This window comes from Abramis brama (assembly GCF_963993115.1).
Source record: "Abramis brama genome assembly, chromosome: 17".
NCBI classification, from domain to species: domain Eukaryota; kingdom Metazoa; phylum Chordata; class Actinopteri; order Cypriniformes; family Leuciscidae; genus Abramis; species Abramis brama.
The window spans coordinates 19,802,425-19,830,096 of NC_139979.1; the positions used below are offsets into that span (position 1 = coordinate 19,802,425).

The following is a 27,672-nucleotide window of genomic DNA, read 5'->3' on the forward strand; positions in this document are numbered from 1 at the left end:
ATAATCAAAGATATGGATTGGATGACGTGGGATCAGTGTAGACAACTAATTATGATTACACCAGGCTGATACAAACCCTAAAGGCCATAAGTTCATACCTGGTTCACGAATACCAAAAAAGATAACGCAGTTTTGTCTGTCACTTTAAACGCTCCAGCTCTTTAAAGTTGGGTGGATTCTGATTGGTTGTCAATGATTTTGTAGATTTTTTTTTAAGTGATTCCAATATATATCGTTCCTGTCATTATCGTTATAGTTGTGGTGTGGGCTTGCCTATTCTCATAGAATTATAACTATTATTAAAACATAACTATCGTTACAGATGTCCGTGGTGTGAACGGGCCTTAATTAACCCTAGCTCTAAAAGTCATTTTTCAGAAGAACAAATTTAAATGAAATTGTTTATTAATTTAAATTAATTACAAATAAATGAGTACACATGGTCCATGAATATGCAAATCCTGCCTCCACTCCACACACAGTCACACCAGCATGGAATACCCTATGGGAATATGTATGCTACACAATGGCAAGTGGAAATATTGGTTAAATTCATTCAGCCATATTTGAACCAGAAACTGATTCAGAAGAAGAGGAAGAGTGAATTATACAGGCAAACCCAGTTCTACGGGGTGCCTGATGCTAAAGTAAACTGTGTTCGCCATATTAGACCGCTGATTACTGCCCTAAAAATTAGCATACTTAGAAATAAAGATAGGAGAAGGCCCGCCCGCAATGTTGACGGTTCGATTGGTTACATCAGGGTAACTAGGAATTAAGGGCGTTTTTTTTTTTTAATTAGTAGCCTACACTGAAGATTTAATGGAAAATACTCAATGGTGTTGACTGATGAATTTGATCATGGTTTGTCTCAAAGCATATTATAAACGTACCACACGTATTAAAAACGTATGTGAAACAACATTAAAAAAAATATATTTTCACCACAGAGTTTTTACAAATATATTATTAATTGACTTTATGTTTTTAGTTAATTATAGATAAACCCCAACCTTACCAGTTAAATCTTCTTAGTCATAATTGACAATATTAAGTAAATGAATGTAATAAAACACAAAATAATAATACATCAATATTTACTAAATTTTATAAGCAAATGTGTCCTCACACAGACACACACAGTTTCCTCTCTCGTGCTGTCTATATTTCTTGCCGGCAGTCACGTATTCCCCTCATTCCTCTGTGGGACCTCCTCCCTCCCTTCATCCCAGCTACAGTCCCAGCATTATGGCGCTACACTCAAACACAAGCCCTGTATACGTGGCGTTCCTCTTTATTCTCAACTATGTATCTATAACTGCAGGCAGTGGACTATCTTCAGAGAGATCATCCGGACTTTTAACCCCTTACGATGAGCTCTATTACCGCGGGGTTCGGGCGTATTTTAGGGAGGACTGGGAGCGCGCGGCGGAGTTTCTGGAGAAATCCATTTCCACGCGAGACATGCTCCTGCGGACCAGACGAAAATGTCACGACGAGTGTTTAACAGGAGAAGATGACAAAGTCTCCAAACTAGGTAACTGTTAACTTTTTGTACAGATTGACAAATGTGTTCGGCGTATCTCCATCATATTGTGTGAGTGTTTCAATGACCTGGAGTAACTCATTCAATTACAGTGCTTGAAACTCAGTCCAACTAATGCAGCAGTACAAAACATGCCCTGAAAACTGGAGACTGGAGTTTTCCATGACTTGTCCTGTTGACTGCATGTTAATGTGTGTAGACACAGCGGATGGTAGTCTCTGGGACCTGGGGGTGCTAGACTGGATCCAGGTGCGGGCCGAGTGTGTGAGGTTCTGCATGGGTAGAAGTGCTTCTCCTGCTGCCCTGCTCCCAGTATCTTCAGACATTGAGTATGAATTTGGAACACGAAACCCTTACAACTACCTGCAAGTCACCTACTATAAGGTAAAATCAGTAATCATAATGATTATATATGAAATCAGGCCAATAATAATAAGATATGTTAATCACAACACCTGGAAAGGTCTGAGTAACACTGCCGTTTGTTTTGTAAGTTTAAGCTTTCTTCCCCCTCTGTACAGTTGGATAAAATGGACAAAGCAGCTTCAGCCGCTCACACGTTCTTTGTGGCCAATCCGAGTCACCTGGAGATGAGGAACAACATTGAGAAGTACAGGAGGATGATAGGAGTGAAAGATGAATCCTTCCAGGACAGAGAGAGAGAGCAGGAGCAACACTGGGTGAGTTCAGCAGAAGAGAAAAGCAGTCAGGGTTCTTATTGTTAACTAAAACTATGTATAGATTAAATTTAGCAGCAATAAGGAGTAGGTAAAATAAGCTAAGGCTTCAGCCTACACCTTTTCCAGTTAATATACATTATGTATGTTGATTTTGGAAAACTGTGTATGAGGACCTAACTAAATCTTGATGATGATAAACAAACTAATATAACACCACCAATGTCACCACCACTAAATTAATCAATTTTTTTAAATTGCATTGCATCTGAGCAGCTCGCATGACTGTTAGTAGTGTTGTGAGTTATAATAGTTATTTTGTTTTTCTAGTGTGTTGTGCAGGCTGTTATTTTGGCAGTTTCTTCCCACATTGACCAGGCGGTCTTTTGTCTTAATTGCTGGATATGTGGATGACTTCTTTTAAATTACATACTTCTGCACCTCACTGTCCTCACTCGTCTCATTTTCTCTCTCCTAATCCTAAAACAAAATGATAAAAGTTATGAAATTAACCACATTCGCTGTTTCTCTACCATCTTTTTTCACATTGTTTATCATTTTTTAGGAGATGTATGATGCAGCCGTTCTGGCTGAGAGCTCGTCTGATTGGGTGAAGGCAGTGAAGAAGTGGAAGGAGTGTGTGAATGAGACGCTCAAGCAGACGGAAGAGTGCAGAGTTCAGTGTGTGATGGCGCCACGAGTCTTTCCGGAGGAGCCAGACACTGCACAGGGAGTTTACGAGAGAGCTGCAGGTCAAAAAGGATGTTTATTTACAAAGTCTATCAAGTTATTGCAGCCACTATTAGTAGTTTAACATCTGATCATTTCAAGGGAAAGTAAAACTAGTAACTCCTCTCTCACTTGCAAAGAATATTTTAAATAATATGTTGCACCATCATGGCATATTTTGTTTATTATATGACAGTAGAGTAAACTCAGTCTTTCTCTGTCTCTTCAGACCTCTCTCTCTCCTTGCTGTCATGCAAACAGATGTGCGTGACCTTAGTGTCAACACGACCTGGAAGGGTTTCTGCTGTGGAGGACTTTCTGCCCTTACAGCTCGAGCATCTACATATTGCACAGTTTAAAGGTCAGATGTCATTTATAGGTCAGATGTTATTAATACACAAGCACTGATATACAGTGAGGAAAATAAGTATTTGAACACCCTGCTATTTTGCAAGTTCTCCCACTTGGAAATCATGGAGGGGTCTGAAATTGTCATCGTAGGTGCATGTCCACTGTGAGAGACAAAATCTAAAAAAAAAAATCCAGAAATCACAATGTATGATTTTTTAACTATTTATTTGTATGATACAGCTGCAAATAAGTATTTGAACACCTGAGAAAATCAATGTTAATATTTGGTACAGTAGCCTTTGTTTGCAATTACAGAGGTCAAACGTTTCCTGTAGTTTTTCACCAGGTTTGCACACACTGCAGGAGGGATTTTGGCCCACTCCTCCACACAGATCTTCTCTAGATCAGTCAGGTTTCTGGGCTGTCGCTGAGAAACACGGAGTTTGAGCTCCCTCCAAAGATTCTCTATTGGGTTTAGGTCTGGAGACTGGCTAGGCCACGCCAGAACCTTGATATGCTTCTTACAGAGCCACTCCTTGGTTATCCTGGCTGTGTGCTTCGGGTCATTGTCATGTTGGAAGACCCAGCCTCGACCCATCTTCAATGCTCTAACTGAGGGAAGGAGGTTGTTCTCCAAAATCTCGCAATACATGGCCCCGGTCATCCTCTCCTTAATACAGTGCAGTCGCCCTGTCCCATGTGCAGAAAAACACCCCCAAAGCATGATGCTACCACCCCCATGCTTCACAGTAGGGATGGTGTTCTTGGGATGGTACTCATCATTCTTCTTCCTCCAAACACGTTTAGTGGAATTATGACCAAAAAGTTCTATTTTGGTCTCATCTGACCACATGACTTTCTCCCATGACTCCTCTGGATCATCCAAATGGTCATTGGCAAACTTAAGACGGGCCTTGACATGTGCTGGTTTAAGCAGGGGAACCTTCCGTGCCATGCATGATTTCAAACCATGACGTCTTAGTGTATTACCAACAGTAACCTTGGAAACGGTGGTCCCAGCTCTTTTCAGGTCATTGACCAGCTCCTCCCGTGTAGTTCTGGGCTGATTTCTCACCTTTCATAGGATCATTGAGACCCCACGAGATGAGATCTTGCATGGAGCCCCAGTCCAAGGGAGATTGACAGTCATGTTTAGCTTCTTCCATTTTCTAATGATTGCTCCAACAGTGGACCTTTTTTCACCAAGCTGCTTGGCAATTTCCCCGTAGCCCTTTCCAGCCTTGTGGAGGTGTACAATTTTGTCTCTAGTGTCTTTGGACAGCTCTTTTGTCTTGGCCATGTTAGTAGTTGGATTCTTACTGATTGTATGGGGTGGACAGGTGTCTTTATGCAGCTAACGACCTCAAACAGGTGCATCTAATTTAGGATAATAAATGGAGTGGAGGTGGACATTTTAAAGGCAGACTGACAGGTCTTTGAGGGTCAGAATTCTAGCTGATAGACAGGTGTTCAAATACTTATTTGCAGCTGTATCATACAAATCACAGTGGACATGCACCTACGATGACAATTTCAGACCCCTCCATGATTTCCAAGTCGGAGAACTTGCAAAATAGCAGGGTGTTCAAATACTTATTTTCCTCACTGTATTTCCTGCCCGTGTTTACTCACAAATGCCAGTGTTTTTGTTATTTAAATTATTGAAAAAATGATTTATTATAATTTTTTCTTCTCTTTTCTTCACTGTTTATTTTTGGAGTTAAACAGTGTTTTGGTTTATTTCTTTTTCAAAAAAGTAATAGAGTGCAACAGTCCGGTTCTAGAAGTAAATCATGATTTTTAATGATAACTTATAAACTATTAAAGACAGCCTCACTGTGAGCTATGAGGTTGTTAATCAATAGTATTTGCTTCTGTTGAAGCTGATAGCCTGCGTTATTTCAACTTAGTTTTAAAATAATCGTGTGTGACAGCAGAATTCATAGTGAAAAACTACATTACCCATGATGCTGTACAGAAAATTCCACCAATCTGAGCAAAAAAAAAACTTGCTAGCTCCACCCACTCCCATGCCACAAATGTCTCCCTATGGTCTCAAAATACTTAAAATATTTGATATATGAAATCAACATTTTTAAATGAGTAATTTTATATTTCTCCATCATTTTTAATTTGATTATGCTTTTTGCAATGCTTCATGGGATTGTAGTTCTTTCCCTCAATACTTTTTTTGCTTCAAATCAACTTTTGTAATGTTGTGATTCACCTTGTAGCTGCTTGGCTTGGTTCATAGCTTAAAACACTTTAACTAAGTCTTTAACTAAATCCCTATGGGAGAAACGAATGGAAAAAAAATACTTCCGGAACCAGCGCTGAAAAAGTGGCACTTTTGCACTCTATTGCACTTGGTTGAATAAAGTAAATATTAATGTATGGACACCATTGTAATACATTAACACAGTGGTTCCCTCTTGTGACATGACTCAATTTTGTAATACTACAAATATATATATTTTTTATATTTTAATTGTATTTATTGTTATTTTTATCTTTCCTTGTCTTATTATCTTTCCTTTTTTATCTTTCCTTTATCTTTCTTTACTTATTTCTAATTTCTGTCAATGTCATGCATAGGCATAGCCTACATTTTTTTATGTTGCAATGTGGGTGTAAATAGCAGTGTTATTTTAGTATTATTCATATACTATTATAGTATTTAATAATATTTTTAATTAGCCTTTATTTTTATGTTTTAATTTTTAGTTTTAAATAATTTTGTTATGTGCTTTTGCCATTTTTTTTATATAATATTTAGCTCTAATTTACTTTTATTTCAGTTTTAGTAATTTTAGTACTTCGAACTTATTTTATTTTGGTTAGTTATAAGTCAACATTTCTAAAGTTTTTCATCTAATATCTATGTTTTATTTCAGATTTATTTCAATTAACCAAATCTATTTTTAATAGTTTTAGTTAACACAAACAACACTGGTGAATTGGTGGTGTTGATTGTTCTCAAGCTCTGATCACAGTTATAAAAAAAAAAATCTTAGTACTATTCTGTTTGAAAATGTAATACCAGTCTTTAATACCACTCTTTGGGGTCCCGCAGCTGGTGACCTGAAGGGGGCGGTGGAGACCCTGCGCTCCTTGTTGCTCTTTTACCCCACAGATTCAGATTCCCTTAGTAACCTGGAGCTCTACTCTCAGACTCTAGAGGGCGACACGGAGGCTCAGGAAACAGGCCCTATGCAGGTATGATGAATGGACTGCTGGAGTAACTATGACACATGGGAGATGGGGTAGAAAGAATAATGTTTGCATTTATAGATGGGTGTGTCTGTTTGATGAATGGATGAGTCAATGAGCAAAATCAATACAGACTTTAAAATAGCTATTTTATCTTTTTTTTTTTTCTCAAAGGAAATTGCCAAGTATGTCAGCAGAGCTTTGCAAGAGAAGAGACTGCTGTACTTTGGGATGGCAAACTTGGACTTTAAATTCAGTGACCCGGTATATGCCTCATTTCTGTTGCTGGAGTTTTTTGTCTTTCACCTCTCACCTTATGTTCCCCTTTCTGAAACTAGCCAAAAAAGGCCTCAGTCTCACTCACTCTCTGTCCTCATCAGGATCTGTGGACACCCGAGGACATTGTGCCCGAAGCTCTGCGAGAAACCTGGAGGTGAGACAGGGAAATAGAAAAACAACAAAAAGGAAATGGTGAGATTAATTTCCTGGCAGCTTCAAACTTTTCTTCTTCTCAGAGCAGAGAAAGAGCAGCTTCATGAGAAACTGAAGCAGGGCCAGAAAGTGGAAGAAGTGGATGAAAGCGGATTTTATGCAGGTACAAGCACTGTTTCTGTCCACCATGTTCCTTCCATCATTTTGTAATATTTATAATATGTAATGTAATATAATTATTGAACTGAATTAACAACGTATATAAAATTTGACTCAGGTGGTCCTGTTCCTGTGGTTGGCGTAACAATCACGATGGATGATCAGGGGCTGAACGGGACCAACCGTGTGGTGCTGGATGGAGTTTTATCCCAATCTGAATGTGATCGTGTGCTGCAGCTGGCTGCCGTGAGCTTTTAAATAATCATTTAAAAATCTGCCATGTGAACTACTGTCGCAGAGAGCAGCTGAAAGAGTCTCACCTCACATTCTGCATGTGTGGATAATAGGTTGCCGCATCAGTGGGTGATGGCTACCGGGGGCGACGCTCTCCTCACACGCCGCATGAGAAGTTTGAGGGTTTGACTGTTCTCAGAGCACTAAAGGTGAAATATTACTCACTCATGACATACTAGAATGATTCATAAAATTATAGACATTCTCACATCAAATATCCTAGATAATACTAGAAAATATCGGTTTTCCAGTTGGCCCAGGATGGGCAGGTCAACCAATCAGATGCCAGGCTGCTGCATGAGGTCGGGGAGACCGTAAAAGTTCTGATGGACTCGTACTTCAGAAGTCACTCTCCTCTCTACTTTGCTTACACACACTTGGTGTGCCGCTCCGCCATCCCAGGTACAACACTCTATAGTGCTTTAACAGGAACAATTATTCACACTTAAACAAATCTGTGCGTACGCACGTTTTATAAATTAGGTCTATTATTTTAACGTCTTGCTCAGTGCATATATGACTTTGTGTACAAAGGACAGCAAGAGGGGAGATCAGATCTTTCTCACCCAGTTCATGTGGATAACTGCATCCTGGAGCCAGAAACCAGGCAGTGCTGGAGAGAAGCTCCTGCTTTCACGCATCGAGATCTCAGGTGCACAGATGTGTAGATGTAGGCAAAACACAGGAAATTCACTAAGAACGAATAGGCTTTCTTGATAGCTTCCTTCATTAGCATAAATTAATTTACTAGAAAATTAATTCAGAAGATTAAGATTCAGGTGATGAAAGACTGTCTGTGGTTAACAATTCAGAATAGAAATTCAAGCTTCTTACACACAAAATTAGTAAAAATTTCACACATCTACTTCAATTGGCTACAAGTACTGCTGGAAATGTTCAGTATAATGTACATTTAAAAAAAAAAGTCCCTTACTGCCAGCTTTGTGTTGGGAATAATTGTGCAGCATTGCTTATAATAGGTAAATAGCACTGACTTTTGTGAATCCAGCATATTCTATAATGAGTCTCATTTGGATAGAAAGGAAAACATTTGGAAAATAATGAAAATGCCTAAAATATATTTAATAGTTGTTGTTGTTTCTTTACTTTTCTTTTATGCACATACTGTGATTTGTTTGTATTGTTGCCTTTACAGTGCAGTTGTTTACCTGAATGATGATTTTGAAGGAGGTGATTTCTTCTTCACTGATCGAGACACCAAAACAGTCACTGTAAGATTAATTTCCCAATATTCACTCATTTATTTTTCTTTTATTCAGATCCATATTTACAGATTTCTCAGAAGCATTCTCTACAACAATATATAAGGACTTAAAGAGATAGTTCACCCAAAAATGAAAATTCTGTTTTTTTTACTCACACTCAAGTTGTTCCAAACCTGTTTGAATATCTTTGTTCTGCTGTACACAAAGGAATATTTTTAGAAGAATGTTGGTAACCAAACAAATCTCGGGGCCCATTGACTACCATTGTAGGGAAAATGAGTATCGTTCACTAATAATTGCGTCGATTACTTGTATACACCTTTTCAGTCCATGTTATACACAGGATTACTTCTCACAAAAAAAAAAAAACATTTCTATGCAGATTTCATGCCAAAATTTGTGTGTTCACACATGAATGAGACCCAATGTTTTGCCTAAAACTTTCTCTATATCTATTGTTTCTCTTTCAGGCAAAGGTTAAGCCAAGCTGTGGGCGACTTGTTGGATTTACATCAGGACCTGTCAATCCACACGGTGTTACTGCAGTGACGGAGGGTCGACGATGTGCACTGGCACTCTGGTTCACTACTGAAAAGCTCCACAGAGATATGGTATGGGGCTGTTAGGGGAACTTCAAGAGATGATTAAAGAGGAAAGGTGTTATGTGCACTTATTTATATGTTTGACTTCATTTCAGGAACGTGAGGAAGCTGAAGCCTTATGGGCAGCTGATGGACAGAGTGTAGTAAAAGAGGAGAAGGGTGATACTGAGAGCGCCGTGAAATCTGCCCGCAGTGGGAGAAGCCAAGGAAAAGAGAGGAGCAAAGAGAGAGACAGAGTGACAGGAAGACGGGATGAACTGTAAGAATGACAGATGAATGAGCCAATCAGAAAATAGACATCCATGGACATGAAATGCCATGCTGCTTATTCACCCTGTCGACCTGTTCTACATCTGTGTGTGTGTGTGTGCGTGTGTGTGTGTGTGTGAGCGTGCCCTTGTTTCAGTATGTCTTGTGTTTTGATTGTGGTTCGTTTTTTAAATATCAAAGAATAAAGAAGCAGCAAATGCTGCAATTATGTAACTCAGGGAGTAATTTATTATTCTTAATAATCATTATTTATTAATTATTAAAGACATACTCATTTTTTCCTCTAATTTCTTTTACTTATCAAAAATGAATAGTATTTTTTAAATAATATATTATGTTCACACAAGACCACATAAACTCTAATTTATTTTACATGGCGCGGGTCGGCTAATAGGGGTTTTTGCGTGAAACTGCATCCACACCACTAGGTGTCAATATAAATCCAAAACCACTGTCATATCGATCAACGCAGCAAACAAAAAATGATTGTCTGCACATTTATCATTAATCTATTATTGTTTCACAGAATCAAAACCAAGAGAGAAAAAAAACAGAAGGTTCAAGTGTTTAATAGATCTAGACGATGGTACATTAAAACAAGTGTGTGGAGTGGGGGGAGGAGGGGAGGTGTGGCACATTAGCACTGATGGAACGAATGAGAGAGAAAAAGAGGGAGGGAGTGGGAGAGAGACGGAGAGTGAGATTATAGATAATCCCTCATAAATGAGTGCATTTGTTTATGAAGCTTACAAATCTCCCATTTAGAGTATGGAATAATAATCCAGGCAAGAAATCATGTAATCATTCATACCCGACTCCCCATTTCAACATGACGCCCTTCCATTAAAGCCAAACCCTAATATCACTGAACCTCCTCTAATGCGCCAACAAGCAGACTCTTGCTATACTTACAACGGCCATTGATCCTCTGTACATCTACATTGTGCTGTAAAATAGAGGGCAGAATGGCTAATGGTGCAAAAGGTGTTAATATGATCCTATGTGTCTGATCCTATGTGTCTGATCGTTAGGCCTGGAAAACAGTTAAGAGTTTAAGAGCAATGCAGATGTATGAAGTTACCGCTTAGGTAAATGACTAAGACCCTTCTGACCTGTTTCCATATGACGTTTTACTATCACTGAGATGCGTTCATAAATAATCCCTTTCTCCCTCGTGGTAACATATAACATTACACAACATGTTGGTGCTATGCAGGATTTTGTCCAGTGCTGAAGAGCATGGATATTAATAGTGATAATGGAACGTTGATGTTCCATTCTCATACATTTAACCAGGTATTTCCAGAGTGAGACATTTTGTTTAACCTGGATTTCTCAATGTAATCACACAGCTTCAGGCAAGTGACTGGGTCCTCTCGGATGCTTCAAGAATCACTCAACAATGGCTACGTAAAATAGTGGTGTTTTTCTGTGTTAAGAAAGTTTAGTGTGAAACTGTACATAGTAAGATTCCACTTCAATGTCTATTTACATTCCAACAATCATTGTTTAAGCAATATTACAAAAGCAAGAGCTGTGATTTACCATTGTGAGTGTGATAATGTTGTTTTTATAACAGTTAAAGTCCATGTGAATCGGAAGTTGTTAACGACTTTAGTATTGTGACGTAATTCCAAATGAAACGGAATACTGAATGAGAAAAAAATAGATTTTAGCGCACCTCTTCGCCATCTCTAGCTCACAGCAGACTGATGGTTGAAGGACCAGGGAGTGATACATCCGCCAAACACGCCATCAAGAACATGGAATGTTATTCCAAGCGGGGCAGCAAATTTTCAGATTATGACTAAGATTATAAAGACAAATTCATTTTTTCTCTGAATTAAGTTGGACTAGTAATATGCGCTAATAAATTAATGGTATCATGAATACATAAACAAGAGTAACTTGCATATTAGACAAAGCATTGTCAGATACTTTGTATACATTTTTTTGCTGCCAATGAAAATATTTCCCAACAAAGCTAAAGCAGAATCAATCGCATCTCTGAGCAACATAATGTAGTCATGTTTCATTCCTAAACAAGTCAGTGTTGTTCAATAATTTGGTTAAATTAATGATTCAATGATACATTTGTAAAGACATACTGTTGTAACTATGTAAGTAATAATGTAATTCAACAATACTGAATTATCTGAATAGGTTCCAATACTCCTTTTCTGCAGTATCGATACAGCTGTGCGTTCTCGCTCTCTGACACACACCCGTCTCCTCTCACTCATCTCATTCGCTTCGGTTGATATTACTGTGACTGTTTACTTGTCTTTTTTTTTTGTAAATCTAGTTCAACGATTTAAATAAAGCCTTTAAATGACCTAAATTATAAAAATAATTATGAGATAAATGATCTGTATTGTGGTATAAATGGCAGTTTTCCCCAGTGGGTATCGAATATCGATATTGTTCAAGGTATCGTTTCGAAGTTAGAAATTCCAGTATCGTGACAACACTAGTAAGTAACCGTTCTGAAAAATTCTAAAATTCTAAAACCACTAAAATTCACAGCCTGATATACTGTGGAGTACGCAAAACAAAAATGTGAAAAACACTTGAGTCCGAATTCATTAGTAGCCCTACTTCTGCCGAGATTGGAAAGCTGCTGGACCAATCACATTCAAGGGCAGGAACTAACCTGTAAAAAATTAAGTAATAAAAAAAAATATATATATATATATATATATATAAAATAAAAATTTAATTTACAAACATAAAACTAAAGTTTCATTGTTCATGGTGGGGCCTTTCCATTAACTTCTGTTGTTTTATATTGCGCTAGTGATGTTTTCCCCTTTACCTCCCTAAACTTTTTTGTTTTTTCATTAAAACACTATTTTGCATGTTTAATAAGCTGTTTTCTTTGTGTACATTTTGGCTGATTCCACAATCTAGCTGTTTTCAAGGTCTAATACCCATGTGGAGACATTTGCTCCCCATGATGTAGGCAAAACCTGACCCACCTACACACGCACACACACACACACACACAGAGAGAGACTATCCCTATATGAATACACACGACATAACTATACATTACAACAAAGGGCTTTTTACATGACACTGAACCTAATGCTGCTCATAACTTTTCCTCAATGTTCATCCATGCGAAAGTAAACCATTCCCTTTTGTCCTAATAGAATATAATCCTTTCCACCCATGGGTCGCTTTGTCCCCCCTCCTTGGTAAATCGGGTGATGATTTTATCCACCATGCTGTGATGTTTTGGCTGGCTCAGTGAGGTGGGGGAGGATGAGTTATATTTATGATAATGATAGTTTGTCTGTTCTAAATCAGGACACTAAAATTGATTTAAGCAAAGCCTTAAATGTTCACAGGCTTTTAAGCTCTTTTGCTCCACAGAATTCATCCTCACTCATTTCTGTTCCCAAAACAATGTGTTTTATGTTTTGTTACAATAGCATTTACAAAACGTATTGTACCTTGTGCCTAATTATACTGTAGCCTTCCGCTCATCTCAAAGTATAAATATCACTCATTTTGAAACGGTTAACGCAACACCAACTCCCAGTGATCTGAAACCATCTATCATTCCATACATAGAAATGTCTCTCCAATCCATTATTTACTGTTTTCAGCTTCCTTGCATCACAATGACATGTGAGAATGTTGTGGATGTTCTGCCTGCTCATCCGTGACTAATAGGCTTCTTTAGCCATGACCCTCATCTAAAAAAGTTTTGGTGTTCTGGGACATCTATGTTCAGAGTTTACGGATGCATCACCAAGGCCTTTAGGATCAGGTCTGGAAAAATCTGTTCCATACTTTTTTCACTGTAGGGTTTTTCAACCTTATATGAGCACTATTCATCTCAAAGCCAACTTAGCCGGCATTGGCATTGCTATTTTCTAAACAGGGGAAATGGATGGATATGCATTCTCTAAAAAAAAAAAAGATAGAAAAAGAAAACAAGTAAAATTGTCCTCTCTGTTCCCTCACCTGGCCCTCCACACCTGTTTTTTTTTTGGTCATGTGACCCCATGACCTGATTCTCTCCACTATTTAGTTCTCTTGTCTTTTGCTCTGTTCTCTCCTCTCCTAACAGATTTCCCTCCCTCTCGCTCTCTCCATCCAAGGCTTTATCCTTTCAGCCCTGATCTCACTTCATCCCCTCCAATCCTCATCTAGGCATCACAAAAGCACCACAGAGTTTACAGAGAGAGAGAGAGAAGGATCAGAAGGTGCGTAAAGCAGAAAACCTGAATGAACACTGTCCCGAGAAAAGGCAAGCGGATAGAGAACTGGAAAGGTATAAGAAATACAAATAGAGCGGAGAAACATCCAAGAGGAACTGGTAAGTGATCAAGTTTTTTTTTTTTTTTTTACTTATTCAAGTGGTATATTTTGGGTTTGTTTGCTATTGCTTTAGTTTTACCTTATGATTATGGCAAAGTTAAGATTATGATAATGAATTCCACTCAGAAATGTCCACTTCAGGTCAGAACCAAACCGTAACATAAGTGTCAATCAGTTTTATGCTTTAAATCCATAAAAACACTGACTTTTTTTTGTTGGTCTGTTATTTTTAAGCCGTATAAATATTTTTTACGATATCAGAAGAGGCAAGCTATTGAATAAAAAGGATATTGGTACAACATGAATAATAATTTATCTACATTACAAAGATTGTTTTAAACAAATTAAATAATTTCCAATGCCCCAATAGTTAATCATAATATAATGAATGTAAATGATCAGCTAGACATTATTAATACTTTTTAGGTTCTGTATAAATAGGTATAGGACTTTTTTAACCATGAAAAGTTTGTAAGCTACTGAATAATATTATGGAAGACTGTTCTTTCAACAAAGTAATAATTCAAATGACGGCTAGGCCACACTTTCACACCCATTCCTAGTTTTTTCTTTCTCTCTTCTCTCTGTTTCTATCCATCTACCCCCCTCCCCATCTCTGCTGTAGCTCTTATCCAGATGCAAAGAGCAGTCAATAATCGGATGAGAGCAGATTTGATTCAAAAGGCCTCCCTTAAAATCTCAGCAGTGTGGATTTAAACTCTCTCTCTCTTTCTCTCGCTCTCTCTCTCTCATTATCTCTTTCTGGTTATGGCGTTTGGTGCTCACAGTCTTGTTGGTAATAACATTTTCTAGCTGTTTAATTCACACTGATGTCAAATAGGTATGAAGTTCACCTTTAGTTCTAGAACGGGGACTATTTGTTGATGTCCTTTACAGGACAGCTCCCTCCCACCGGCCCACCTCTCTCCCATCCACACCCCTTGTTCTCTCGCTTTCTCCTCTCAAACAAATTTTAGGCAAAAGTCATTTGGTCATGAGAGCTCGGGAGATACACAAAGATTCACAAAAAGAATCCAACAAAAGGAAATAGCTTGCATTAATCATCTTTAGTAAGGTAAGACATTATATTCAAACTTAAGAGTTACGCTTTATGACTCGCAAAATATATTTTCATTAAGATGACTGACTGCACACTAATTATAAAAGCGAACTGGGATTAACCATCCAAAATGAAGGACAAAATTATAATAGATGACAATACTGAGAGAGTTTAACCTCGTCAATAATATATAACATGGATCTCAGATCTCAAGTGTTTTCAGCAAAAAAAAATTTTTTTTATTGTTTCTGAGGGCAAATTAAAGCAGTTGTAATGTGTTAATAGTCAAATTTATCATTGTTACACAGTAAAGTCCCTTTTGTTTCATGGGAGCAGTTGGACTTAACCAAAAATGAATGTACTATAGACATATATAATATATTTATGAACTAAACTATCTATGTGTGTAATATCATGAGAGCAGGTGTACGTCAGTGTGCTTGACTCTGACTCATTACGCCCTTGCATGTTTGTGGTGGTACAAGTGAAATTTTGCATGCATCCTTATTTGTGAGGATTTGCAAACCAGGTCGAAGGGAGTTTGAATTGCAAATAGCCGTTGAAGGATATATCACAGATATATCACAGTGAAAGCAACAACAACAAGCTCTTCCCACAAGCAGTCAAATAAATTGCACTGCCATGATTACTGTAACAATTAAATGTATATTCACATTTAGGAGTTTTCCCCAGCATTCTCTTGGATCTACTGACCTCACTTCCTGTCTGTGTCTGTGGGTGATCGTGCCTGACAACCGTTGCCATGGGTGAAATGGAACAACTGCGAAAGGAGGCGGAGAGCCTGAAGGATGACATCACTGTTAGTGTCAATAGTCCCCCCCCCCCCCCCCACACACCCTCCTAAATAACTTCACTAACATTTACAGAACTTTACAGAACATCACAGATTCATTCTCAGTTATAGATCAGCTGTAATATCTGTATGTTTTGGGCTCTATAGGCGGCCCGTAAAGCAGTGCAGGACCTCACGCTGCAGGATCATGTGGCGGGGACAGCTGTTGTGGGACGTGTCCAGCTGAAGACCAGGAAGACATTGAGAGGACATCTAGCCAAAATCTATGCCATGCACTGGGGGACAGACTCAAAGTAAACACAATAATATATGCAAATAAAAGCAAAACAGGCTGTACCACATGTACTAGTCTACAAGGATATCGGTATACACATATTTACATGATACTGATATGTCATTTTTAATAGACTTGCGCTTTAATTAGGCAAAGATAAGTGAAATTAATGATACGTTATTATAAAAAAGAAATGAATGCTAAATAAAAATATGACAAAAGCACATAGCAAAATTACTAAAACTAAAATAAAAGCTAATTCAAAATATTAATAAATAATATATAAATATTACTAAAATAACACTGTTGTGGTCCCCTAAAATATTGAATCTCTCTCTCTCTCTCTCTCAGGCTGTGTGTCAGTGCATCTCAAGACGGTAAACTGATTGTATGGGACAGCTACAGCACCAATAAGGTATTGAAAGGTTTTTCAGTTAATTTTTCCTCAGTGTGATATTAGAACTTAACTACAAAAAATCACTGAACCTATCATTACTAATTGTTACAGATGTAATAAATTGCATAATCTGTTGCTTTAACTTGGAGTTGCTGTCACGTACATTCAAATGCAAATCGTTTCTGGTGAAGGCTATTAAGAAAATCAGTGTCTGCCAGAGGTCACATTTGTGTGCAAGAGGGAGGAGACGCATTTAAATGACACGAAGCACGAAAGCAGGACTGAGATGCTTTCAGTTCTTTTTGAAAAAATGGAAGCTGCTTTATGCAACATATTTATGATAAACCAAGGTTCATTCTGATTTTATTTAGTGCTATTGCAACTTTATTTCTCACAATTGACTCGCTTTGTATCTTTCAATTGTGACTTTAAATCTCACAGTTGATAAAGGCACACTTTTGAGAAAGTATGGTAAAATTATGCAATTACATGACAATCATAGCTATAATGAAAAATAAAGTCTCAAATGAGAGAAAGTTGCCATTGAGAAATATTGGACCTCATTCATGAAACATGAGTAGAATTAATTTTATGTAAATTGTTCACAAAACCTTTGATATAAATTTTCAGATTCATTAGTGTTCATATTTTCAAAATAGTTTGTACGAAAAAACATTTCATAGCATTTTGTGTTCTTTTAAGCTAACTGATGACACTGCATTTTGATAATAATAACACTATTTGCCATAATAATATATAACAAAATGAATTAGTTAAAAGGATTGTCCAGCCAAGTTTTAATTCTGTTATTATTTACTCACCTTTACGTCGTTCCAAACCTTTATGACTTTCTTTGTTCTCTGGAACATAAAAGAAGATATTTTGAAGACTGTTGGTAACCATACAGTTTTGGTTCCCATTGACTTCCATTATATGTACAAAAAATACAATGGAAATCAAAACTGTTTGGTTACCAACATACTTCATAATATATATATATATATATATTTGTGTGTGTGTGTGTGTGTGTGTGTGTGTGTTTCGCAAAAAAAAAGAAATGCATACAGGCTTGGAATGACATGAGGGAGAGTAAATTATGACAAAAATTTAATTTCTAGGAGAACTAGCCCTTTAACCAATTAGTTAGTTAGTTTGTTTATTGAATTTTTAACACCATGTTAGCATCAGGGCTTAACAAATTAGTCAAATATGAAAATAAATTACATTGATAAATAAGTATCATTGAAAATTACTCTGAAGTTTCATGAATGAGGCCCAATGTACATCTAACCATTTGCCAAAAAACCCTTAATCTGTAGAATATTAACAAACTATTGTCTCTGATTGTGGTCTAGGTGCATGCAATCCCCCTGAAGTCCTCATGGGTGATGACATGTTCATACGCACCTTCAGGAAACATGGTGGCATGTGGAGGACTTGACAACATGTGCTCCATCTATAACCTGAAGGCTAAAGATGGTAACGTGAAGGTCATGCGTGAGCTCGCAGCACACACAGGTGAGAATGACGTCCAATACTTCTCATGCAGACCGATTTAAGAACCAGTTAGCAATCCACACGAGCAATATCTAGCCCATGATATGCTTTACATCAGCTAGCTGTGTCTTGAAGTGTCTGTTTTTTTAATGTATATGATTTTTTGTTGATCAGGTTACCTGTCCTGCTGCCGCTTCCTGAGTGACAGTGAGATCATCACCAGCTCTGGAGACTGTACCTGGTACATTCACTTTAGACTTCTAAGAGCTATAAACTAAAAGAGCAAAGAAAAATGTTGCTACAAATGATGTATTTATTCAGATCAGCACATCTTACTTTCTTAAATAACATGACCTCTGACCTTTCTCCAGTCTTCTGTGGGACATTGAGACAGGAACAGAGAAGACGGTCTTCGCTGGACATTTGGGAGACTGTATGTCTCTGGGTGTTGCTCCTGACTTCAACACTTTCATCTCAGGAGCTTGTGACTTCACAGCCAAACTGTGGGACATCCGTGACGGCCAGTGTAGACAGACCTTTGGAGGCCATGAGAGTGACATCAACGCCATTGGGGTAAGACCTTTTTGACTCCAAGGCTCCCCATTGTCGACTGGATAATAAATGCCTTGTATATTTTTTATATTACTTATCCAATTTACTGGATAAGTCGTTTACTAACAGTTTCCACCACTAAAATATTTTAGTTTGATATCTAGAAAAATGTATACACATAATAAAAATCCCCATTTAGTATTATATATAATATTATAGTATTTATTACAATTGTTAACTTTTATTTTGATATATATTTTAATTTATTTCAATTTTTGTTACAATTTTTGTCATTTTATTTTTGTTTCATATTTATTCATTTTAAATGATTTCAGTTTTAGTTTTTTTTTCACTAATATTTAAAATGTATATATTTTATTTGATTTCAGCTTTATTTCACTCAGCGAAAACATTTTTCATAGTTTTAGTTCTATTTTATTAATTTACATGACTTTTCAGGTCTAGAGATAGATTATTTCATATAAACAGGTTTTCAAAGACAGTGAGAGTCCAGCTGGTTCTACAAAGACAGTCTTTGAGGGGGTGAATTATAATAAAAAATATCTTTGTTTAGTTGTTTAAGCTTAATTTAATGCTTGTTTTGTCTTATTTTAAACCGTTTAAGTCATCTTGAGGCCCCCTGGTTGAGAACGACTGCCCTAAACCAATGTATTTAATGTTGATATGAAAATTATTTGGTACCCTTGGTACTATAAACATGAATGATTCATTAAACTCTGCAGTTTGTTGGAGAGATGCTTTTGCTTCATTAATACAATGAGCAAAAATCCCCAAAATCCAACACACCTGTAATTATCAAGTGCTCCTAAAGATCTTAGGGTATGTTTACACGACAATGATGTGCTAAAACCAGATGACAACGTTGTCAAAACGATCCCCGCTCACATGGATTTGCTAAAAAGGCGTATTATGCATGCCAGGCCAGTAGTTGGCGATGTCACTTTGTCAAGAAAAGCCCCGTGAACACATAATTTGCATGCGTGAACGTAATATGCATGCGCATGACGTTTACACGGAGACAGTAAAGGGATCGTTTTCAAAACCTTGCACTTTGAATCCCGTTTTCAAAAGCTTGCGTTTTATATAAATTAGATGCTTCAGGGTTCAATGATGTACAATAAATTTTTCGCATACAGACGGCAACATTGTCAAAATGATCCCCGTTCACACAGATCTGTGAAAACGCTTAAAAACACTGTATTATGCTGCCAGGCCAGTAGTTGGCGATATGTAAAGAAAAACTATGCGCCTAGAGACTGAACATGTAAAATGCATGCTCATGGCGTCACTGTTTTCACAAATTCGCTTTTTTTTTTTTGTTTACACAGAGACCATAACAATATAGTTTTCAAAAACGTGCACTTTGAAACCCGTTTTCAAAAGCTTGAGTTTTCAGAGAATGCCGCTTTTGAGTAAATGAACGGCCAAAATGTATGAAAAGTTTTCTGGTTTTAGTTGACCAGAAAAACGGAGTGTGTGTAGTATGAATGTAATCTGGACGTACTACATTCGCAATGCTGCCCTTATCACATGACCTCCCAGCGTCAGTTACATCCAAGGCCGCCTTAATGCACGGGCTTACCTGGGCTGAAGCCCAGGGGCCTCCCAAGTTCAGGGGCCTCCCATGTTCAGGTTTATGATGAGCTGAAAAGGTCATATTGTTTTAACTTGTCAGATTTTGTCGTTGTATGTCGCTAGTCGCTTGTGGACGTTGGTAGTGCTGTCGCTCTAATGTTATTGTTATGGTGCGTTCACACCAAACGCGAAAAGAGCGTCTGGCGCGAGTGATTTCAATGTTAAGTCTATGCAAAGACGCGTTTACGCGCGTCTAGAGGTCCCGCGGCGCGAATGAGGCGTTGCGGTTCGTGTCCGCTCAGTGCCACTAACGTCTCCGCTTTGGGGTGTCTGTTGCGAGTGTGTTTAATCGACGTTTTTTTCAACACACAGTAGCCTATAATCATCAGCGATGCACGCGATTACATTTAGAAATAGACAAGCTTTGTTTCCAAATGCACCAAGCAATGATCCTTTCAATTTTATAAACTTTTATAAACCCAGCCAATATAATCACAATGAACACATCCAAAATAAAATCTTTAACATGTAGGCTATATAACAACTGCAAAGCTTCTCATTTGTAAACAAAATGATTTACGCACTAAATCCAGAATAAACTCACTGACTGTCGACAGTTTCTTTTCCATGCATCATTTTATTATATCCATGTTTGTGGTTAGTTACTGTCAAATCATATAAAACAGTGAAATCGCCCTCGAACTCTTCTGTCTCTCCTGCACTCGAGACGGTGACGGGAGCTGATCTCCACTTAAGGCTTCTTTCCTATTGGTTGTCGCTCGCGAAAATCGCTTCTCATTTGCATAAAGTTTAAATTTAGTTGCTGTGTGTGGTTGTTAAATAAAGTTTCTTGTGTTTATTTGCTCAGTGATATGTTAATAACAATATTAAAATTGAAAACAATATAAAAAAAAACTCACTGTTGTAGGTCTCGAAAGAAACTAATGCATTATGTGATGTAGATTACCTAGATATTACACTTTTTTAAAATGAGACTCTATAAATCGAGGGGATGGGGGGCCTACAAAACCTCTCAGCCCCGGGGCCTAACATTAGGTTAAGGCGGCTCTGGTTACATCGCTTCACCGCCATTCACAAATCCTTTCCCGTGGCCTCATGGGATAGTAAAGTGTCATCCGGGTACTTTCTGCCTACACTTTTATGAGTACTGTGAATTCAAACGTACTTCTTTTTAGCCAACTATATAGTAGGTAAGTATGCGATTTCGGATGCAGCCATTGGGGTGGGATCTTTTGACCTGGAACAACTTAGAAATCACCTAGCAACTGCATAGCAACACACTAAAAACCTCTCAAAACTCCTTACAGCCACCACATAGCACGTCCTAGCATAGTGGCAGCGAAATTTGCAATATATTATACATACATTTTTCTCTCTGTCACTTTTCAGTTTTTCCCCAACGGCAATGCAGTGATCACAGGTTCAGACGATGCTTCCTGCAAGCTGTACGACCTGCGTTCAGACCAGGAGCTCATCACGTTCCAGGACTCCAGCATCATGTGTGGAGTGACATCCCTCGCTCCCTCTCTCTCTGGAAGACTCCTCCTCGCTGGGTACGACGACTTCAACTGCAACATCTGGGACATGCTTAAGGCGGAGAGAGTGGGTGAGTCACTGGAAAGAGATACAAAGATGGATGTGAACTTCAGGAGAACGATAAATATATATATCAGATGCAAAAATATCTGTAATAAAAAAAGTGTTTGTCTTTTACAGGAGTGTTGTCTGGTCATGACAACAGAGTGAGCTGTATCGGCGTGACACCTGATGGGATGGCCTGCTGCACAGGATCATGGGATAGCTTTCTGAAGATCTGGAACTAAAACGCTGTCTCAAAGAGAGGCAAAATCAGAATATGTCAAAGACAGGGTAAAATGTAAAGGGGACAATTGAAACAGGACTATGGGATATAGTTGTATAAGTAGGGAGGGAAAGAGATGTGTTTGTTGTGCCGTCAGAACGAGAAAGATTGTGAATAAGAAAACCTCATTTAGAGACGGACTTGATCTGTAGAATAGTCTTGTCAAAGAAACCATGCAATAACAGAAAACAGTTTTTCAGGGACTGCTAACTGCAAAAGTGGACATTTACCAAGCCATGACCTATTTGGTGATTTTTGAGGTAATTTTTGGATAGGGTCATTAACACAAGGGTGTGTTACAGCATATTATCAATATAGCATATGAAATAAGTCTTCAACACTAGTTGAATCAAGCTTACTGATATCTAAATGCATCCTGTGCTATCAAACCTACATGACAGAGGTTGCCAAAATAGTTGCGCAAGATCGAGTATACAATTTCAGTCTACACAGAATTTTCACTTTTATAAAATGTGGTTTACAAACTATAGATAGATTAAATGAGTTTTAGTGAGATTGTCTGATTGAAACTTCTTTCAAGTTTAGTGTTAGATTTTTTTTTTTGATTGTGATTTTCACTGATAGTGTCATGTCTTTTTCTGCTTATTCAGGCCAATAAAATAAAAACTACTGACAAACTTGACTCATTTTTTTCCCTATACAATTTTATTTAATATCTATGGAAGCTTGTTTCCACCACAGAATAAAAAAGGTAATTGCGAGTTTACATCTCACAATTCTTTTTATCTCAGAATTGTGTGATATAAAGTCGCAATTGCGTGTTATAGAGTCAGAATTGTGAGATAGACTTACAATTCTGAGGAAAAAAGTATTTTTATCTTTTAAAATGTTTTATTCTGTGGCAGAAACAAGCTTCCATACATATCTGATGGAATTGAAAACAAAAATTGTGTATATAATATACTATAATATGAGGAAATTAATACTTTTAATTGATCAAAAGTAAAAAAAAAAAAAAAAAGTGTGAAAGATTTCTATTTCAAATAAGAAGTTCTTTTGAACTTTTGATTCAAAGAATCCTATAAAAACATGCATCACAGTTTCCACAAGAATATTAAGCAGCATTTTCTTGAACACTACAATAATTTCTGAAGGATCATGTGACACTGAAGACTGAAGTATTGATGCTGAAAATTCAGCTTTGCCATTACAGCAATAAACTATAATTTTAAAGTATATATTTTTAAATTGTAATAATACTTCATAGTATTATTGTTTTACTGTAATTATAATCAAATAAATAGGTCTTGGTGAGCATAAGAGACTTTCAAAAACAAATTCTTACTGACCCCAAACTATTGAACGGTAGGCAGAACACTGATCCTGGACAAATATCTGATAACAGACCTCTGACAAAATTGTGCAGAAGAGTTTTGATATTTTTCAATAACTGCAGGGCTACAGTAGTGGTATATTGCAGAATTATCATCACTTGCTTTGCAATGACATAAAATTTAATCTGTCAAGCGCATGTTTTTTGTGAATAATAGTTTCATCCAATGTCCTCAGACAAGCTCAAAAAAGAAGAAACAAAATTAAAAGTGTTAATTTTATTTACATTAAAAAGTGTTTATTTACAAAGAAACAACAAAGAAAAGGAAAAATAGAACAATCATGTAGTTTAAGGCTTAAAATTGTTGTATATACACATAGTGTTGGCTGGATTTATCCTGGTGTGCCCAGTTCTTCTCACTCATTCTCCTTGTTGAGTGACAGAATCAGAGCTCTCCTGTCCATCTGGGTGAATCTCTGTTTTTCTGGGGTGGACACTTTCAGCTTCATCTGACGAGAAACATGAAGATCCATAAGTGATTACATACATAACATGGACGTCTCCAGTAAAAGGAGCACTGATGTTACAGTAGTGACTAATAACGGTGTAATTACCTGAGAGTTGCGGTCTCTGGGTGAATTGGCTTCCCTCAGGATCTGCAGGGGTGATCTGCCTTCACCAATCAGAACTTTTTCTGTAATATTAAACAAGCAAATACCTCAATTTTCTAGTTTATAACCAGAGAAAAAGTAAATAAACCTCCCCTTAAATATACATATTTATCCTTGTGTTAGTCTTCCATCCACCTTACTTTTTTGAATATGCGAGGCTTCCATTGTCATTGCTTTCGGTTATTTTAGCAGTAAAAAAAAATCAGTTTGTGCTGCTTAATATTGCAAACTGGTATGTTTTAATATTACTTCAACCATAAACATACTGTTTTGCTGCACAAATAGTTAACTTTTACTGCATGGCCATTCTTCCAGTTATTTACCAATAGCGGCTAATGAACTGGAAGTCCTGCACACTCAAAGAAAATCTGTTATGAAAAATAAAGTGGATGGAGGAAGTAGCATCAGAAACTAGCAGAACGATTAATGACGCAGAAGCATGTGGCCGAGAGACGCACTCACCTCTTGGTCTTTGTTTGGCGCGCACAACCATGTTGTTATTCTCGTTTGTGGCTGTGTTTTTGGTGGAGAGCGGTGAAGAGATAGACGTTTTTCCACGTCCCTGTACCCCTCTTGCTCTGACACCAGCGGTCCCGAAGCCCACCCCCAACCACTGGGGCTTAAAAATGGCTTGACTGGGGCTGCGGGTGTCAAACTTCAGACAACGGATGTCAGACTGCACCGTTTGGACTGGGACGCTGGTGACTGAGCTGGATTTGCTGGAGGCAACAGCCGGTTGAGGCGAGAGAGGTTTGCTCACCTCTGGCTGCTCATGGCGTGACTCAGGAAGTGCAGCTGTGACCTGATGGAGGAGAGACACACATCATTTAGTCTCAGTATGGATTGTTTCTGATGCCAAAACAGGCCTATAAAAGAGTTCAGATTCCCACCTGCCCTGAAATTTTCATTGGTCACAACACAAACAAAAAATATATTAATTTAAAGTTAAACTACAAAAACAAATCTACTTTGATATACATTTTTAAAATATAATTTATTCATGATGGCAAAGCTGATTTTTCAGCATTATTACTCCAGTCTTCAGAGTCACATGATCCTTCAGAAATCATTCTAATATGCAGATTTGTTGCTTGAGAAACATTTCTTTTTATCAATGTCTGTCTAATATTTTTGTGGAAACCATAATACATTTTTTTCAGAATTCTGATGAATAGAAAGTTCAAAAGAACAGCATTTATTTGAAATGGATATCTTTTGCAAAATTCTAAAACTCTACAAATCACTTTTTATCAATTTACTGCATCTTTGCTGAATAACATTATAAACAATATATTCTCAAACCTTTGAAAGGCATCTCAATCTCAAAAACAAACCTGTTCGTCAGGCGTCTGGAATGGGACCTCAGCTTCCTCCGGGGTCACGACAGCTTCAGCAACAGGCTCGGACTCTGTGGGTGGTGGGGCGACTGAGAAGGAATGATCTTCATTCGCTTGTGTCTCAACAGGAGGAAGAGGAGTCAGAGGACGTTCCTCCAGAGAAGATGAGTAAACGCCTTCATGACACCCAAGAAGACTCAAACTGAGCTCTTTCTTTAACGGCGAAGAACCAAGCAACAGAGCCTCCTCCGCCTCTTCCAGCGAGGCCTCAGGATCCACCTCTACCTCCATCTGTGCGTGTCCAACCAACACGAACGGGCTGCTGCATATGGAGCCGTAGCCCAGTGAAGGAGAGGACGGCGCAGGGGTGAACACGGCATCGGTGCGTTCCCTGAGAAGGCGGCGTTCTGAGCTTTTGTCCTTCGGGAGCAGGGGCTCTCTGGGGCCGGAATCATTTTGCTGAGCCCCATTGGGCAGGCTGGGGTGTTTGGTAAAGGAGACCGGAGGAAGAGGAGAAATAGTCTCGCCACCGGACTTGACATCATTGAGAAAGAAGGTGCTCAGCCGCCGAGCGAAAGATGTGACGCTCACTGTAAAGGAGACAAAGGAGTTTGAGATCAAGGAGTCACTCTTTCAATTTTCTAAAATGCTTGTCATTGATCTTATTGTGAACTATTAATCCATGCATAGGTTTCATTTTTTAATTTCTATTGTAAAAATTGGCATTTTAATTTTTAATTAAATCTCCCACCCCTTTCTAACAATCAACTACAAGCTCACATTCATATACAGTATCTGCCTCCATCCATCAACAACTGATGGACAGATCTAAATCCTCACCCTGCATTTTCTTTTCTTTTCTGATCACCGGTTTCACTCGGATGTATGTCACAAAGAAGAAAAGATCTGTTCCGACTTCAATCAATCGCAAATTTAATTTGGAAGGGCTGAGGACAGCGAGTTTACTACAGAGTGCAACGGGTTCTGGAATTAATAATCATTTTCTCCATAGGGAAACTGATTTTTACCAATAAATTACAAACCCTTAAAGTTAAACCTACTGTGAGCTATGAGGTTGTTAAATCAACAATATATGCATTTGTTGAAGTCATCAGCCCACATTATTTTACAACAGCATTATAACTGTCCATTATAACAGCATGAATCCTGGAGAGAAATGTGATTAAACTCACAGATGGTTGGTTTGGTTCATGGGCTGTAACTTTATGGAAGAAACAAAAACACTTCTGGAAGTGGGCAGGCAAGTTACTGTTGCACTCTAAAGGGCTGAGCTAATGATTAGCTCTCAGCTTGAGCTCCTTTCGTAAGGTTTAATTATTGTGAATAAAGAATGAAGAAACACAGAGCCCGTAATGGAGAACACTTGGCTTACCCTTCATTGGTGTTCGAGTAATGCCAGGCGTGGGAGAGCGGGGGTCAACAAATCCAGGCCCAACTGACTCCACCGCAGGTAGAGGAGAGTAAGCCACACCCACCTACAGGAAAATACATGAAAAAATTAAACTATTTTATTTTGTACATTGCTCACTGCTGTGCTCATTAGGAACCTGAGAAATGCCAAAATTCACCTCACAGTCCGGCTTATCGATAAGCAACTAAATCATTTAGCACTTGAACTGGCTATACTGTAATACAAGTAAGCGTTGTTAAACTGTATGTTTGTACCTGTAAAGGTGTGCGGTCGATAGCACAGGACGGTGAACGCGGGTCTGCGAGTTGCGCTACACGCGCTGCTTTCGGCCGCTGGCTCGGATCTACCCGAGGTGTTGATGCCACAGACATCTTGCTTTCACTGGATCCCATGTTTACTCTGTAGTCTACTCAGAAAAAAAACAGCACGGTTTATAAAAACGTGCATGGTAAAAAGCGAAAAAAGTAGTTAAACCCATAAGGTAACGTTAATGATTTTTTAAAATACATTAAATAAACAAGCACATCGTGCCATGTTACGTTATACTAACAATGTAAAGTTATTGTTCAATAATCAAACTCACCTTAAAGCTCAAAGTTTTCCACGTTCAGTTCACTATATATTCCCTTTATCTTTCACACCAGATCAGATTGAATGTTCCGTCACGTTTTAAACATGTACATGTAAAAAGCAGATATTAAAAAAGAAATGCTTCAGTCTTCGTCTTCTAATCCAAACTCCTCGTGACTCGAGCAAGAGCATTTAAATGGGTCGTTCTGTGTTTGCGGCGATTTTTAAACCGACCAATAGGAGAACGGGAGAGTTCCTGTCTCGGCGCTTCTGATTGGCCGAGACGGTGAATACATTTTATTGGGCGTGTATCAGCGATTTGAAATACAGCCGCGTGTTGACTGGTTGAATGCTGACGCCTTCTTTTAATACTTTGAGTTAAACAGTCAAAAAACAAAACAAAACAAAACCTGAACACTTCTGTGGTTACAAAGAATACTTCAGTGAATTGAATTAATATTAAAACAA

At 38.0% G+C, this 27,672-nt stretch overlaps 3 protein-coding genes across 7 annotated transcripts; 2 read left to right on the forward strand and 1 right to left on the reverse strand.

The window, feature by feature from the left end:
* The first annotated feature begins 1,216 nt into the window (after positions 1 to 1,216).
* Positions 1,217 to 13,700, forward strand: p3h3 (prolyl 3-hydroxylase 3). Of its 2 annotated transcripts, XM_084089955.1 has the most exons (17): positions 1,217 to 1,537; positions 1,746 to 1,930; positions 2,068 to 2,226; positions 2,789 to 2,975; positions 3,182 to 3,313; positions 6,377 to 6,519; positions 6,688 to 6,777; positions 6,894 to 6,946; positions 7,029 to 7,108; positions 7,223 to 7,350; positions 7,452 to 7,547; positions 7,650 to 7,800; positions 7,933 to 8,050; positions 8,555 to 8,630; positions 9,095 to 9,235; positions 9,322 to 9,485; positions 13,578 to 13,700. In XM_084089955.1, the coding sequence occupies exons 1-17, from the start codon at positions 1,249 to 1,251 to the stop codon at positions 13,627 to 13,629; spliced, it is 2,244 nt and encodes a 747-aa protein (XP_083946081.1). In that variant the 5' UTR covers positions 1,217 to 1,248; the 3' UTR covers positions 13,630 to 13,700. The 2 variants fall into 2 exon arrangements, with proteins under 2 accessions (XP_083946081.1, XP_083946082.1); XM_084089956.1 differs by lacking the exon at positions 13,578 to 13,700 and having other exon boundaries at positions 9,322 to 9,709.
* gnb3a (guanine nucleotide binding protein (G protein), beta polypeptide 3a) lies at positions 13,578 to 22,538 on the forward strand. 4 transcript variants are annotated; one of them, XM_084089959.1, is made up of 9 exons: positions 13,578 to 13,826; positions 15,582 to 15,708; positions 15,850 to 15,995; positions 16,328 to 16,391; positions 17,729 to 17,891; positions 18,045 to 18,111; positions 18,242 to 18,443; positions 21,429 to 21,645; positions 21,756 to 22,538. In XM_084089959.1, exons 2-9 carry the CDS (start codon positions 15,652 to 15,654, stop codon positions 21,860 to 21,862), a joined length of 1,023 nt encoding a protein of 340 aa, XP_083946085.1. In that variant the 5' UTR covers positions 13,578 to 13,826; positions 15,582 to 15,651; the 3' UTR covers positions 21,863 to 22,538. The 4 variants fall into 4 exon arrangements, with proteins under 4 accessions (XP_083946085.1, XP_083946083.1, XP_083946084.1 ...); XM_084089957.1 differs by having other exon boundaries at positions 13,704 to 13,826; positions 15,569 to 15,708; XM_084089958.1 differs by lacking the exon at positions 13,578 to 13,826 and adding an exon at positions 14,613 to 14,903 and having other exon boundaries at positions 15,569 to 15,708.
* A 918-nt stretch (positions 22,539 to 23,456) lies between these two features.
* Positions 23,457 to 27,384, reverse strand: cdca3 (cell division cycle associated 3). Its single transcript, XM_084089264.1, has 7 exons — positions 27,218 to 27,384; positions 26,889 to 27,040; positions 26,596 to 26,698; positions 25,200 to 25,792; positions 24,328 to 24,667; positions 23,809 to 23,888; positions 23,457 to 23,703 (listed from the first exon to the last, which is right to left on the reverse strand). Exons 2-7 carry the CDS (start codon positions 27,024 to 27,026, stop codon positions 23,611 to 23,613), a joined length of 1,347 nt encoding a protein of 448 aa, XP_083945390.1. The 5' UTR covers positions 27,027 to 27,040; positions 27,218 to 27,384; the 3' UTR covers positions 23,457 to 23,610.
* Between the last annotated feature and the right edge of the window lie 288 nt (positions 27,385 to 27,672).